Source organism: Apium graveolens, chromosome 7, assembly GCF_009905375.1.
Source record: "Apium graveolens cultivar Ventura chromosome 7, ASM990537v1, whole genome shotgun sequence".
Taxonomy (NCBI): Eukaryota; Viridiplantae; Streptophyta; class Magnoliopsida; order Apiales; family Apiaceae; genus Apium; species Apium graveolens.
In genome coordinates, this window is record NC_133653.1 from 211,537,677 (window position 1) to 211,553,675 (window position 15,999).

The 15,999-nt window shown below is 43.9% G+C and overlaps 1 protein-coding gene across 1 annotated transcript; it reads left to right on the forward strand.

Moving 5' to 3' along the window:
• Positions 1-10,715: 10,715 nt before the first annotated feature.
• Positions 10,716-12,965, forward strand: LOC141674441 (uncharacterized). Its single transcript, XM_074481148.1, has 3 exons — positions 10,716-11,815; positions 12,557-12,673; positions 12,959-12,965. The coding sequence occupies exons 1-3, from the start codon at positions 10,716-10,718 to the stop codon at positions 12,963-12,965; spliced, it is 1,224 nt and encodes a 407-aa protein (XP_074337249.1).
• Positions 12,966-15,999: the final 3,034 nt, after the last annotated feature.

The window sequence follows — 15,999 nt, forward strand, 5'->3', positions numbered from 1 at the left end:
GCGCGTGGGGGCGCGTGGACTCCAGCCTGACACGCGCCTGTCAGCGCGTCTGCGCGTGGCGGCGCGTGGGTCACCTTCTCGGGGCGCGTGAGGGCGCGTGGAAGCTCAGAAATGGGCGTGTTTGATGCCGTTGGATTCGTCTTTTCGAGACGCTTCTAATGGTATATTATATGATATTTTATGAAATTATTTCGAACTATTTATAGCTAACAGAAGTGTTTTTAAGCTATTTTTAACTGTTTTAATTGCTTTTAAATGCTTCATGTGATACATAGAGATGTATAATGCTTAGACTAATGTGCTAGATGATATAACATGCCTACCTTGATATTTATTCATGTTTATATATGTGATATATGCTTAGTTTATCATGCGATGATAGATTTAGGTGAACTTAAATGAACATAGGGCGTTTGTTAGACAACCTAGTATAGTGAAATTGTTTCATAACCTTAATGATAATATTATGAATACAATCATGAGATTCTTGTGTTTATGAAACACGTAATTGAATATGAATTTTCGATATAAGAGAAAGGATGATTCTGTCAACAACAGATTTCTATCTGTAAGAAAGGGTTATTAAGTGACGCCTCTTGACAATGCTCCACCCGATCTGGGAATCATCTGATTATTGATTATTGATTTGAAATATTTAATTTAAAAGGAAGAATCTTTTTATAATATGATTATGATTGTAACGTAATATAATCCCTCTAGAATTAAATAATATCAAGTAGTAATTGGCCAATGACACAACGGGCTTGTGTCGGTCATAGCCTTCCAACATGATAGAAAAGTAGTTCTTATTTTTGAATCATTGTCGGTTCGTGCTACAGCCGAGGGCTTTGATTTCGAAATAAGAAATACTTGTCTATTACATAGAGATATGTACATTGAATAAGAATCTAAATGTCGGTACGTGCCACAGCCGTGGGCCTTTGGGGACTCATTCAATTGTACGGAATGTTGGGTTAGACTTGACTTAGAATATTGAGTTTGTCGTGCCACAGCCGTGACTCAATTATTCAAGAGGCTAAAGTTTGATTAGGGAATAACATTAGATGTAATTGACAAGAGTTGTCTGCCTATTGAACATTACATGGCATTTTGTGCCACAGCCGGGGTTGTGTAATGGAATGTAGGATCCCTATTCCCACTAGCATTATGAATGCTTAATTTTTCACGTAGGGGGTTGAATAAATTAGATAAACTAGTGGGAACCACTTATGAATAAAGACCCGATTCATATAGTGTTTTGAAATAAAATCGAATATTTGCTAAGTGTTGTTATGTGTTTATCATTTACAGATTTACTTTGTACGTTATGTCTTCTGCACTATCACTCAGGAGCATACTAGATGCTCACAAGTTGACTGGTCCTAATTATGCTGACTGGCTTCGAAACTTGAGAATTGTTCTCAGGATTGAGAAGCTGGAATACGTGATTGACTCACCTAAGCCTACTGAACCTGCTAGCGATGCGCATAATGATGAACATGTTGTGTATCGTAAGTGGATAGATGATACAAATATTGCTCAATACATCATGCTAGCTTCCATGAACATTGAGCTACAGAAGCAACATGAGCATATGGATGCTCACACTATCCTCATGCATCTACAAGAGTTGTATGATGTGGCAGGGAGGACAGCTCGATATGAGATATCGAAGGAGCTGTTCGGTTGTAGGATGTCTGAGGGATCATCTGTGAATGACCATGTACTTAAGATGATCAATTTGATTGAACATCTTGGACAACTTAGTTTTGCCATGGATGGGGAGCTGAGCCAAGACTTAGTCTTGCAATCGCTTCCGAGTTCGTTCTCGCAGTTTGTTGTGAACTTTCACATGAATAAGTTGGATGTCAGCCTGCCTGAACTCCACAACATGTTGAAGACTGCGGAATCGAATTTCCCCCTAAGAAGAGTTCTGTTCTTCTAATTGGTGAAGGTTCCAATCCTAAGAAAAGGAAGAGGAACCCTTCCAAGAAGAAGAAAGTAGGTGATAAAACGCCGGTTCCACCAAAAGCTGAAGACCCCAAGAGCAAAGTTGTTTGCTTTCACTGTAACAAGTTAGGGCACTGGAAGAGAAACTGCAAGGTTTACCTTGCAGAATTGAAGAAGAGGAAGGGTAGTAAGACTACCGCTTCTGATTCAGGCATGTTCATGATCGAAGTTAATATGTCACTAGGTCAAATTTCTACTTGGGTATTAGATACCGCCTGTGGTTCTCATATTTGCAATTCGTTGCGAGGACTAAAGGGAAGTAGGAATCTTGAAAAAGATGAGGTGATTCTACGTATGGGCAATGGAGCAAGGGTTGCGGCCATAGCTGTAGGATCATTTAGTTTACATATGCCTACAGGCAAGACTATTATTTTGAATAATTGTTATTATGTTCCCTCTATTGTGAGGAATATTGTTTCTATCCCTATGTTGGATTTGGATGGTTTTTCATTTATTATTAAGAATAATGAATGTTCTATTCTTAGAGATAATATTCTTTATGGACGTGGTACTTTAAATAATGGTCTGTATGTATATGACATAGTGCATGATTTACTTCAGATTGAACAAACTAATAAAAGAAAAGGGATGATGAAAATCTCACTTTATAGTGGCACTGCAGTCTCCATTTAGTGGACATGGAGAGAGGGCTGCAGATTTGCTAGGATTGGTACACACAGATGTATGTGGACCAATGTCTGAGCAAGCCATGGGTGGATTTTCATACTTCATTACTTTCATAGATGATAGATCTAGATTCGGATATGTATTTGATGAAACACAAGTCTGAAGCCTTTGAAAAGTTCAAAGAGTATAAGTATGAAGTGGAGAAATAACCAAACATAGTATTATAACTCTTCGATCAGATCGAGGTAGTGAATACTTTGATGGAGTGTTTCTAGATTATCTCAAAGTAAATGGTATAGTCTCCCAGTGGACTCCTCCAGATTGGTATCTGAAAGGAAAAATCGAACTTTGTTAGACATAGTTCGGTCCATGATGAGCTATGCAAATCTTCTAGCATTCCAATGGGGTTACGCATTGGAAACCTCAGCATATTTACTGAATAAGGTGCTTTCCAAATCTGTTCCTCAAACTCCGTATGAGATATGGAAAGAAAGGAAACCGAGTCTTAAACACATTAAGATTTGGGGATGTCCAGCTTATGTTAAATAAGTTGACCCAGATAAGCTGGAATATCGATCCGTAAAATGTAGTTTTGTGGGATATCCTAAAGACACTTTAGGGTATTACTTTTACACCGATCATCGGGTGTTTGTCTCCAGACATGCTACCTTCTTGGAAAAGGAGTTTATCCTTGAAGGAAACAGTGGGAGCAAAATTGAACTTGATGAAGTTCAAGAAGCACAAACTACTACGGATCAAGTGGAAACACTTGTTCTGACTGAACAACCTTCTGTGGAACAGCCCATTTGTAGGTCAGGGAGAGTGTCTCGCCAACCTGAGAGGTAATATGGCCTTGTCATTAAGAATGACAATGAGTTATCGATCATTGATGATGACGACCCTGTGACCTATAATGAGGCTATGAGTAGTGTTGACTCAGAGAAATGGCATAGTGCCACGAAATCCGGAAAGAAATCTATGTATACGGGATACAAAAGAATTATTAGAGCAGATGGTCAGGTGGAGACCTTTAAGGCCAGGCTTGTGGCAAAAGAATTCAAACAAAGGCAATGGATTGACTTTGATGAAACCTTTTACCTGTAGCCCTGTTAAAATCAGTTCGGATTTTGCTTGCGATTGCTGCTTACTACGACTATGAAATCTGGCAAATGGCCAGATGGTTTTCTTTCCAAGGGAAATAAAATCTAGTGTGTAAGCTGCTGCGAACCATATGTGGTTTAAAGCAAGCTTCTCAAAAGATGGAACATTCGTTTTGATGAGACAATCAAAGAGTTTGATTTTATCAAAAACGTAGATGAACCATGCGTCTACAAAAGGGTCAGTGGAAGCGCGGTAACATTTCTTGTGTTGTATTGAATTAGAGTTGACACACATAACAACATAGCAGACCCACTCACAAAGCTACTTTCCGAAAGTCACTTTGATCGTCATAAAGATTAGATGGGTATTAGATACCAGAGTGATTGGCTTTAGTACAAGTGGGAGATTGAAAGGAATATGTCCTAAGTCCAATCATGTATTAGGATTTAGGAATAACTTTCTGTGTAATCTGTTTTGATTTCATTGATATTAATAAAAGACTAGTTTTGTTTTTATTACGGGTTTTATCTATTTAAGTATTTAAATAAGATATACCATAGTTTAGAGTAAAGCTTTTTATGGATTATGATGAGATCATAATAGTGAGACCTAAAAGATGATAACTCTAAACTTAAATAGTTCCTGGTCGTAGGATTACTAACTGGTAATTAATAATCGGCAGAGATCGGTACATACTATGCTTGCTTCATTATGAAGGATGTCTATTCTCATAGACATTTGTGTGGTGACACTATAGCTAGTATGTAGGTGCTTATTATAGAATAAGTTCACTGAACATGACTCGCCCAGCTGAACAACTGATGGAGTTCACTCACGTGTCAGCAGTTGTTCATATAGTGATAGTTGTACAAGTATCCTTAGACTTGAGGTCTTCGTAGTCATCTTGTGTACACTGAACTATACTTTGGTTTAGTTCTTAGTCTCCAGGGACAATTATTAGGGCTCTACTGGGTATAGGAATTTGTACACGAAGATAGTGTATGATCAATAAAGGATCTACCCCTTCCAGTGAAGGAAGCGAATGTTCAAGGCTGATCCACTTATGCTAGTTCAGGAATCTCTGGCCAGAGTGAATGAAATTAGAAAGAAGTTTCTAATTTGCATAGAACTAAGCATAGTAAATGGTAAGCAAGTGATTAAATTAGATAGGCTTGACACGAGATCCATGCCTTGTATTTAATCGGGACATTGTAGGTGTATATCCAAAATTTGGCATTAAATTGACTCGGGTAAAACACGGTCTAGTTACAGTCACACTCGGCATTGCGTTGTGGGAGTTAGGACGCGTCCAAGCCTACAGGACGCGCCTACTTGAGAAGGGATATGTTACGAGGTGGGGAGAGTGCATGGTCAAGGAAGGACGCGTCCAGGCATTATGGACGCGTCAATGTTTATGAAAGTGCTTGGCAGATGAAATCTATGGTGATGGACGCTCTAGGACGCGCCTTAAGTTCTAGGATGTGTCATGTGACTTTACATGTTACAAGAAACGATTAAAGTAGAGTTGGATTTATGGAGGTTAGGACGCGCCCACTTGGTTAGGACGCGTCCTGTGTTTGATCTATATACTTTTGATGTTGAATTCAGGGCAAAGCTTGTATGGAGAGGAGCAATGGAGGTTATTTTTACTAATGTATTTGTTGCAGGTACTCTTTGAAGAATTCCCTCCTTGAGATGGTCAAGGAGGGGGATGTCCGTGAAAAGCTTGAAGGCCTCCAGGGGTATGCCTGATGATTGAAGGCCTCCTCCTGTATTCAACGGGTGTCCTCGTTGGGGATGTGGGGTTTACTTTGGTGTGTGCTTTGGGAGCTCTGTTCTTGTATTCAACGGGTGTCCTCGTTGGAGAACTTTGGAGTCATCCTGCACTTTGCACCCAAGAGCTTGGGATCACCTGTCCTGTTATCTGGTGGGTTATCCTCATTCGGGGGACAGGGACGCGTCTGGCACTTGGGGTGAACCGTGGCTATACCTGCGTTCGTAAATCAAGGGAGATAGCTGTAGCGGAGTGTTATCCTTGCGCAGGGAGATGCACTATCCGTGAAGTCCGGCGATTACGGACGAGCCTTGGGCCTTCGCGGTTGGGCCTCATAGTTGGACATTCCTAAAGCTAGCGGAAGATGGATATCGGATGGGCTTCTACTGGGCTTAGGAGTAAGAAGTCTAAATTCATTAGACTTCCTGTCCTACGAGAACTATGTCAGGCTTGATCCCTATATAAAGGGTACGTAGGCACATTGAGAGGGTAAGAAGTTGAGAGCTGATAAGAGAGCCACCACTTACTCTGATCAATCTCGGCCTAAAACAACCACAATCAATTACACACCGCTTAAGTTTCCGGCAAAGAACCATCATCACAGATCTTAGTTCCGGCTAGAAACCTCAATCTTTGTTGTTACCAGATTCCTCCGTCAACAAATTGGCGCTATAAGGAGGGGTGCTAACTAAGGTCACAATCTTAGGAGGAAAAGATGTCTTACAATCATGATGGAAGTTCTTATGATGGAAGTGACATCAGGTCTGAAGGAGAAGGCGGGGGGCATTATACTCGCCATGAACCTTACGTTCCCAGAAACATGGCGGATCCACCAAGGGCTCCGGATGTAGGGGGGACACCTCCAGTTCTCATCAGCAACGCTGATATATTGGAGCAATTATATCGCATGGGGGATACTCTTAACAGCTTTAACTCAAGACTAAACACGGTGGAGCGTCGAAAGACGAGGAGAGGTCGCCGTTTCCCCCGTCATGGTCATGCCTTGGGGAAAGCCCCTGTAGTTGAAGGAGATACCCAAGGGAGCTGGGAAAACCCGCGAATCACTCCACGACGTTTGGAGTATTCGGATGATGTAGAACCTATTGTGGAGCTTGCGGATGAGGACACTGAAGGCAGAGAAAGGCCACGCCTAGGCAACCAGGTAGTACCACACCCGCATAGATCCGGGCGTACGATGGACGAGCATCGTCGTGCGGAGGATACTCAAAATCAAGACGAGGGAGGAAGGGATCTTTCAGCCTTGAAAAAGAGGCTTGGCATAAGGTTGGAGGACGACGATTTGAGGATGTTGCTGGTAGAATGGCAAAAGGAAGGAAACGCCGGAGAAGCGAGGCCCCGTGATACGACGTGTGTGCCCCCCGCATTCCAAAGGGATGACGGGATGCGGCACCGCGAGCACGAGCGTGCCCCTCCGCGAGGAAGGCCCGGGAATTTCTACTGGGGATATCAGAGGAATGGACGAGGAAGAATGGGATATCAATACGGAAGAGCCCCTTACAATGGTAGGAGAGGTGGAGCGCACTCCGCTGGAGAAGCCCCCGCCGTTATTCCCGTAGCTTCCCACAGCGTTACTGGTAATGGGTCTGGGGCGCGTCCTCATGACCATGACGACGAGCGAATTCAAATAAGAATGCAGAACAATGATGAAATTCCGAGACGCGGTCAAGATGAACCTCGCGCACGGGAAAATATCCAGGACCAAAATGGTAACGCGCCACCGCCGCAGCCTCAGGGCGAAGGGCGGCGAGATCCTCCGCCACACCCGGGGGGTAATCAAGGGGAATTTCAGCAAGTCGCAGAACAACCCCAGCAGCCTAATATCCAAACCATTCCTGGGGTAGGGACGTTTAATGTGAACGACCTTAAGAGGTTGCTCAACCATCTTGAGGGAGGAAGAGTGACGGCGACTGCGCAAGCTCCTTCTCCTTTTGCTGTTGTTGTGAGGGAGGCGCAATTGCCCGCGGGATACCGGAACACAACCAATGACTTGCGTTTCCACGGGAACTCTGATCCTGTGGAATTCTTGGGGCGTTTTAACATTGAAATGGATGTATATCAAGTACCTGATTTGGCTCGATGCCGTCTCTTGGCAGCTACTTTCAGAGAAGGCGCTCAGCAGTGGTTCCAAAAACTTGGTCCAGGTGTAATTACATCCTGGGAACAGATGAAAACTTTGTTTTTGACACAATTCCAAGCTGCGGTGAAGTACACACCACCTGTTACCATGCTGGCTAATGTGAAACAAAAGGAAGGAGAAAGTTTGACTTCGTATTTTAAGAGATTTAACGCAGAATCTACTTTGGTGAGGGGTGCAACTGATGAAACGTTGAAAATAGTGCTTATAGCTGGGTTGCGTGTGGGGACGGATTTCTGGAAGCACCTACAAGGGAAGGACCCAGTATCGTTGGCTGATGTGCTTGCGTAGGCAGAGTCGTTCAAAGCAATCGAGCAGTCGCTTGCAGAAACAAAAAAGAATGACAATACCTATAACTCCAAGGGGCGATCCAAGAAAAGGGACAGATCCGTGAGCCCGGATTATCGGCGAAACGCCAGAAGCCCTAACAGGGTAAATGTTGTGAGCTCGCGAAGAGAATGGAGCCCACCATTGAAATATGAGAGAAGAGTCAGCAATTATACACCGCTGGCAGCGTCCATTGATCATATCTTCGAGGTAAATAAGGATAGGGGAATCTTCAAGAAGCCCGACCGTCTAACATCATTGCAAAGCAGAGATAAAAAGAAGTATTATGACTACCATGAGTCTACTGGCCATGACACCCACGAGTGTCGTCACCTGCGGGATGAGATTGAGGAATTGATCAAGGCTGGACACCTGGGAGAATGGATTGACAAGGTGAAGCGACGTAGGGGGCTTGATGACAAGGGTAAAGATAAAAGACAGCCCCCGCGGGCGGAGGATGTTGAGAAAATAGCAGAGGTCAAGTTTCAGAGGGCCGGCAGTATTAGGGCAATTTTTGGAGGACACCCTTTCGTTGGTGATAGTAATCGAGCACTGGAAAGAAACGCGAGAGAAGCGAGACATCCACCGCTCACCAACATCCACATCTTGGAAGACAGACCCCCGAAGGTCTTTAAGGGGGAGTCCGCTGATATTACGTTCAAGGAAAAAGAATCTAGGTGGGTGCATCATCCTCACAACGATGCGCTGGTGATTACCATGCTTATTGGGGCAATGAACGTACATCGAGTCTTCTTGGATAATGGGAGTTCTACAAACATCTTGTACTACAGCACCTACAAAAAGCTGGGGTTCCCAGATAGCGACATGTATTTCGAAGATGCACACGTCTATGACTTTACTGGGGAAGCCATGAGAGTTATGGGTTCGGTCAGGCTTCCCATCACGCTCGGGGAAGGAGCTTTGTCGGTTACTCAAATGATAGATTTCAAGGTGCTAGATCAGGATTCCGCGCACAATGTGCTGGTCGGCAGACCTTGGTTACGAGCGTTCAGGGTGATAACATCGATACACCACTTGATGATAAAATTCCCAACGCCAAATGGAGTTGGCAGTCTGAGAGGGTCACAGTATGAGTCACGCGACTGCTATCACAAGGCTGTCAAGGAATTTCGCAGAAGAAGGTATGAAGGGAAAGGTCTCCCATTTGAAGATATAGAAGATATTCATACAAAACCAAGTGGAGAGGTCCATGCCCACTATTTTGTTGAAAGCCCCGGAAAGGAAGAAACCAATACCTCTGGAAACTCTTTTTTGATGCAGGGACGTGTTTCGGAAATCCGTAGTGAAGAAGAAGTGGTGGTGAGTCATACAGAGAAAATCATACAGAAAGAGGTTAACGGGGAAAAGTTGGAAGGAAGAAGTGAGATTTTGCAAGGTCTCGGAAATAACTTCAAGGTTGATGCTCCTCAAAAGAAGGATGCGCCCTTGAATGAAGTTGAGGTTGATGCTCCTCCAAACGAGGGCGCGCCCTCTTCAGCTGCGTTGCACAAAGATACGTCCCGTCTGGAGGTGGATGCTCCCACTCAAGAGGACGCACTCTCAGATACAAAAATGGAAGTTGAAGACCCCCGAGACTTTGATTTCGATTTGGATCCCAGGATCCCTATGCCCGCCGAAAAAACGGGACCAGCCGAAGACACAATATCCATACCGGTTGATAGAAGTGACCCAAGCAATGTTTTGAAAGTGGGGTCCCAGTTAGCTGATAAAATGAGAAGAAGTCTTGCCCGCTTCCTAATTGCAAATCTTGATGTTTTTGCATGGAGTCATTCAGATATGATAGGAATCGACCCAGAAGTAATGTATCACCGTTTGAATATCCTTCCGAATTGTAAGGGCATGCGTCAGAAACGCCGCCCGGTAAGTGGAGAAAGGGCAATAGCATTAAAAGAAGAAGTGGACCGGTTGTTGGAGGTGGGGCTAATCAAAGAATCCTTCTACCCCGAATGGCTTGCAAATCCGGTACTGGTGAAGAAACCGAATGGGAAGTGGAGGACATGTGTGGATTTCACGGATCTCAATAAGGCATGTCCAAAGGATAGCTTCCCGCTGCCAAAAATCGATCAGTTGGTTGACGCGACGGCGGGGCATGCGCTGTTGAGTTTTATGGATGCATACTCCGGTTACAATCAAATTCCGATGTATGGCCCCGATCAAGAACATACATCCTTTATTACGGACATGGGGTTATACTGTTACATAGGAATGCCGTTTGGTTTGATTAATGTTGGCGCAACCTACCAGCGGTTGGTAAACATGATGTTCAAAGATCAAATCGGGAGAACTATGGAAGTGTATGTGGATGATATGCTGGTGAAATCTGAGGTGACGAGTGACCACATCAAGCACCTGATGGAGATGTTTAATATTCTGAGGAGGTTTCGTATGAAATTAAATCCGCAAAAATGTGTGTTCGGCGTGGAGTCGGGCAAGTTTCTCGGGTTCATTGTCAACCACAGGGGAATTGAGGCCAACCCCGCAAAGATCAAGGCATTATTGGATATGAAGTCGCCCACCAATGTGAAATAGGTGCAGAGTTTGACTGGGAGAATCGCCGCGTTAAATCGATTTGTTTCCAAGTCGTCTGATAGATGCAAGGAGTTTTTCAAGGCGATTAAATTAGCTGGGAAAGACTTTGTATGGACGTCAGAATGTGAAGAGGCTTTCAAAAGAATCAAGGAGCAACTGGGACATCCTCCCATGTTGTCAAAGCCGTTGGATGGGGAAAATCTAATACTGTACCTCGCAGTGTCTGAATATTCGATCAGTGCAGTTCTGGTAAGAGAGGAAGATGGGCAGCAATCACCAGTGTACTACGTTAGCAAGCGGTTACACAACGCTGAAACTCGCTACACAAATATGGAGAAACTGGTTTACGCCCTAATTCTTGCGTCAAGAAAATTGCGGCCGTATTTTCAAGCCCATAGAGTTGAAGTTCGTACAGCGTACCCACTGCGACAGGTCCTGCACAAACCAGAGTTATCAGGCAGAATGCTGAAATGGGCTGTGGAGTTGGGAAAGTTTGATTTAGAATATGTGCCTCGAACAGCGATAAAAGGGCAAGCCTTAGCCGATTTCTTGTTGGAATTTGATTCTAAAATTGATGATAAAGCTTTGGTAATGCTACATCCACCTCATGCCGAGGAGTCTTTGGAAGAGTTTCCGCATCCTTGGTGGATCTTGCATGTGGATGGGGCGGTTAATAATGGAGGAGCAGGTGCGGGTATAGTACTTGTGTCTCCGGAAGGTCACCACCTGATGAGCGCAATTCATTTCAAGTTTTATGCAACTAATAATGATGCGGAGTACGAGGCGCTGATTAATGGCCTGAAAATCGCTTTGGAAATGGGGGTACGAAACTTAATTGCAAGAAGTGACTCAGAGTTGGTAGTGAATCAGGTGAATGGGGGATTTCAAGCGAGAGGCCCGCGAACAGAATTATACTTGAGATGTACACAGCGCCTGATTGGAATGTTCAAAGAAGTTAGATTGGAATGCGTTCCGCGGGAGAAAAACAGTAATGCGGATGCTCTAGCAAAAATGGGGTCGCAACAAGAGGCTGTATTGTTAGGATCCATCCCTCTTGAAATCCAGGAGGTTCCTAGTTTCCCAGAGGTAGAAACTATGCAAGTGGATGAGGCTCCCAAGGAAACATGGATGACGCCCATTCTAGCTTACATTCGCAAGGGAACACTCCCCGAAGATAAGTTTATGGCTCGTCGACTCCGTTATAAAGCCGCAAGATATGTGATATACGATGAAGTCCTATACAAGAGAGGGTTCAACCAACCTCTGCTCAGGTGTGTTGAAGAAGAAGAAGGAAATTACATCCTAAGAGAGGTGCATGAAGGAATCTGTGGCAATCACTCGGGGGGTAACTCGTTGGCAATGAAAGTGTTGCGACAAGGGTATTATTGGCCCACAATGAGAGAAGATGCTACAAATTTCGTCAAGGCATGTGATCGCTGCCAGCGCTTTACAAACTACTCGTCTATGCCGGCTACACTCCTGACGCCTATGGCAAGCCCATGGCCGTTCGCCATGTGGGGAATTGATCTTATCGGAGAATTGCCGAAAGCTAAAGGAGACGTCAAGTATGCAGTGGTTGCGGTCGATTACTTTACTAAATGGGCGGAAGCTATGCCACTGGCTACTATCACCGCAAAGAAAATCAGGGATTTCATTTTCAACTCAATTGTATGCAGGTTTGGAATCCCTTACAAGCTTGTTTCCGACAATGGAAAGCAGTTTGATAGCAAGGAGTTGCGACAATTATGTGAGGAATTGAAAATCAAGAAGGAGTTTGCAGCGGTTTATCATCCTCAAAGTAATGGACAAACAGAAGCTGTTAACAAGATAATAAAGCATACCCTCAAAACCAAGCTGGAGGAACGTAAAGGGAATTGGCCTGAAGAACTCCCGAAGGTGATGTGGTCATATAACACTACGCCACGATCTACTACGGGAGAAACGCCGTTTATGCTGACTTACGGCTATGAAGCTATGGTCCCCGTGGAAGTCGGATCGGGATCACTTTGCAGAGATTGTTATAGGAAAGAAGATGCTGGGATTAATCAAAGGCTTCATTTAGATCTCTTAGAGGAGACGAGGGAAAATTCTCAGCTAAGGCTAGCGGCGTATCAGCAACGCGCCGCAAGGTATTATAACAAGAAGGTAAAGGGACAATTGCTGAAGGTGGGAGATTTGGTACTTAGGAAAGTGATGCCCAATACAAAGAACCCCCAACATGGAGTGTTTGGAGCTAATTGGGAAGGACCGTACAGAATAAAGTCTATCATGTGGAAGGGGACTTATCACCTTGAAGATATGGACGGGAAGCTAGTTTCGCGAGCTTGGAATGCGGAACATCTCCGAAAGTATTACCAGTAAGGCGTGGCTTTGGCCCCTTGCATATTTCTTTTATCATTTTGGTTTATGCCCAGTTTATAGGCTAGATTTAAATAAATTCCTCCTAGCCTAGGGGGGTAGTGCATGTACTACTTACCTTGGGACTAGTTGAAGGGTCATTTTTTAGAAATAATTTCCCCACAGAGCATAGTAGTCGTGGGACTGGTGCACTTTTGACATCAGAGCGCATTATAAATAAAATTTTGAAACTTTCCTAAGGGATATTTGTCAGTTTGCTTGGTCTCATGACGCGTCCTAAATGTAGGACGCGCCCTAAGCTAGGGTTTTATATAAATGAAACTCAAGAAAAAATGTACTATTTTAGAGGACGCGCCCAAGTTATCTTGGTTGATGCTCCTTTAGACTGGATGTTACTGTGATATTGACAACATAAGTAAAAAAGAAAAAGTGCTTGTCAAAGACACGTCCTGCGTGAAGGATGATTTATTTTGGATCAAAGGTGAGGCGCGTCTTGATTGATAGTTCTATGTGGATGTTAACTGAAGTAGTGGCTGCTAAAAGGAACAATAGAACTTGAGTAAAAATGTAACTAGAAAGTGTACTATTTCCAAGGACGCGCCCAAGTAATATTGGTTGATGCTCTTAATTTAAAAATAAAAGCAAGTCCCTACCATAAAATATTTCTAAGAGAACATTAAGGCATGACAAACAGTTAGGACGCGCCCCATCGTGCCTTGTGCATTGGTTAAACACACAAGTACAATGTATTGTCGTTCCCATGCACTTTACAAAACAAACAAAGACGCGTCCAACTAGAGAGGACGCGCCCACAATGGATATTTGCTTGACAGGAGTAAAAATGATAACAAATTAGTCAAAGGCGACGCGCCCTAAACACCAGGTGCGCCCATGTAAATGATTGAAAAAAAAGTGCAAGTGAATGTTCAAAAATAGTCTTTACAACTTGCAAGGCTTCAAGGGGCCCGCACCCTTAAATAGTTCAAATACATAAAAGATAAAGGACGCGTCCTAAGTAGGAGGCACGTCCTGTGTCTTGTCTTGGCCTTCTGCAGGGGGAGGCTGAGTCTGAAGTGGGGCAGGATCAGGGGACGCGTCCTCTGCTTCTAAGCCCAGAAAAATCCTCTTGTTCTTGATGGATTCTGCGGCCCTGACCCTGAAATCATTTACCCATATCTGGGTATCTGCATCAAACTTTGAGAATGTATACTCTGGATCGTTGGCAATGAACCCAGAGCACCATTCTTCAAATCCAGCCTGGAAGCCGTGCTGATAAACCAGTTTTTTCTCCTCCGTCCATCCATGCAGCCTATCATCATTCAGGGTGTCAAGCTCCAGTTGCATGATGGAATTCAGGGCGATGACGCTGTCCATTTGCTTCTCCATTGCGGAGACATTGCCTTCTAACACAGCTTTTTCCATCTCCAGGCGCGTCCTCTCCCCCTCCAGGCGTCTGATTTCAGCATCTTTTTCTTGGGTAAGCAGGGCAATGTGTTTTTCCAGAGATTTGATCTTGTCTTCGGCCTGGCTCTTTGCAGTGTCCGTAACAGCAAGACGCGCCCTAAGCCTGGCAGCCATGTTAGCGCTCTGCCTGGCATGCAGGTGAAGCTCGACTGCAGCCTTGACCATGGCCTCCTCCGTTTGCTGCTCCGTTCTGAAAGTCCAACCTCTGACTTCATCCTCTGTGAAATTTCCAACAGAGGACGCGCCTAGGTATCTGAGAACGAAAGACTGGTCATCAGGGACAGTCTTTTGACGCTTTGAGGGCGCGTCCTCCATGCTTTCAAGAATGTCTAGCACAGTGGTGTCGATTATCTTGGGAGGAGGAGAAGGAGTTGCAATAGGAGTTGGGCTTTTTGCCTTTGGATCGACCTTTGTAGGAGTCTGTTTCCTTGTCCTTAGTTTTTTGGAGGCCCCAATTGCGAATCCTTTGGGGAGTGAGGCCATATCTGTAATAGAAACATGAAAAGATATTAGTTAAAGGCTTTAAGATGCGTCCAGAGAGCAAGACGCGCCTATGTTGTAATATAGAATTCTACATGCATGGCAGATTAAAAGTAAGAAGGTACATAAAAAGATGGTAACCAAAATGAGTAAATGCATAAAGGTATAATCAGGAAAATGAAAGACATGAGTAATACATATATGCAAAGAATGACGCGCCCTACATATATGGCGCGCCCTTCCTAGAGACATGTTGGTTGTGACAGGTTATGGAAAAACTTGAGCTGTAGGAATATAAAACAAGAAGGACGCGTCCTGTGGAAAAACGCGCCCTTAGCAGATGTATGTGCATAAAACACCTTCGATTCTTATGTAAGTTAACATTTTTTGAATGGGGAGCTAATTTTTGTAGCTGTGGACGCGTCCAAAATTTATGACGCGTCCTCCCTCACTTAAACTTACCTTGTTCTAAGTTGAATTGCTTACTAATGTCAATCTTGACCACTTCTGCGGCACTGAGGCCCCTGGTTTTTTCTGAAGTTGTGAGAACAGGTTTGTCGTTATGAAATTCACGGAACTTGCAAATAGAGCCAACCCGGGGTGATAACGCGCCCACTAGCTTGAGGTTGTTTTCTGTACTCATGTCTTTGAGGTTAAAATGCTTCTCTGCATACTGGAGAACCTTGTCTGCCCTCTTTTTCTTTTTCCCTGATAGTTCTTTCTGGACTCTTTTGTCTAGAGATAAAGGATGGTAAGAATTTGTTAAAGAAAGAAGGGAGGACGCGCCATACCAAGAGGGCGCGACCTGTATATGAAAACATGTTTTTGAGTTACTTACTTGGTTCTAGGTTGAAACGAACACGAGATCTCTTGATGTCATAGATATAAAAGAAGGGTTCTTTCCAATCCCTTTCATGGCTGATCTTGCCTTCATTAAATCCCTTGTTGTTCAGCCACTTATTGACAACGAAGAAGTGATAACCAGGAATTGATTTTCTTATGCTGAAAAAGAAGCTGAATTTCTTCATAGAGGGTGCGCCCAGCCTGAGGTTGTGATACATCATGTACAAAACCCAAGCCAGTTTGTATGAGTTTGGAGATAACTGGATCGGAGCGATGTCATACCACTTCAGGATCTTCTTAATGTATGGGT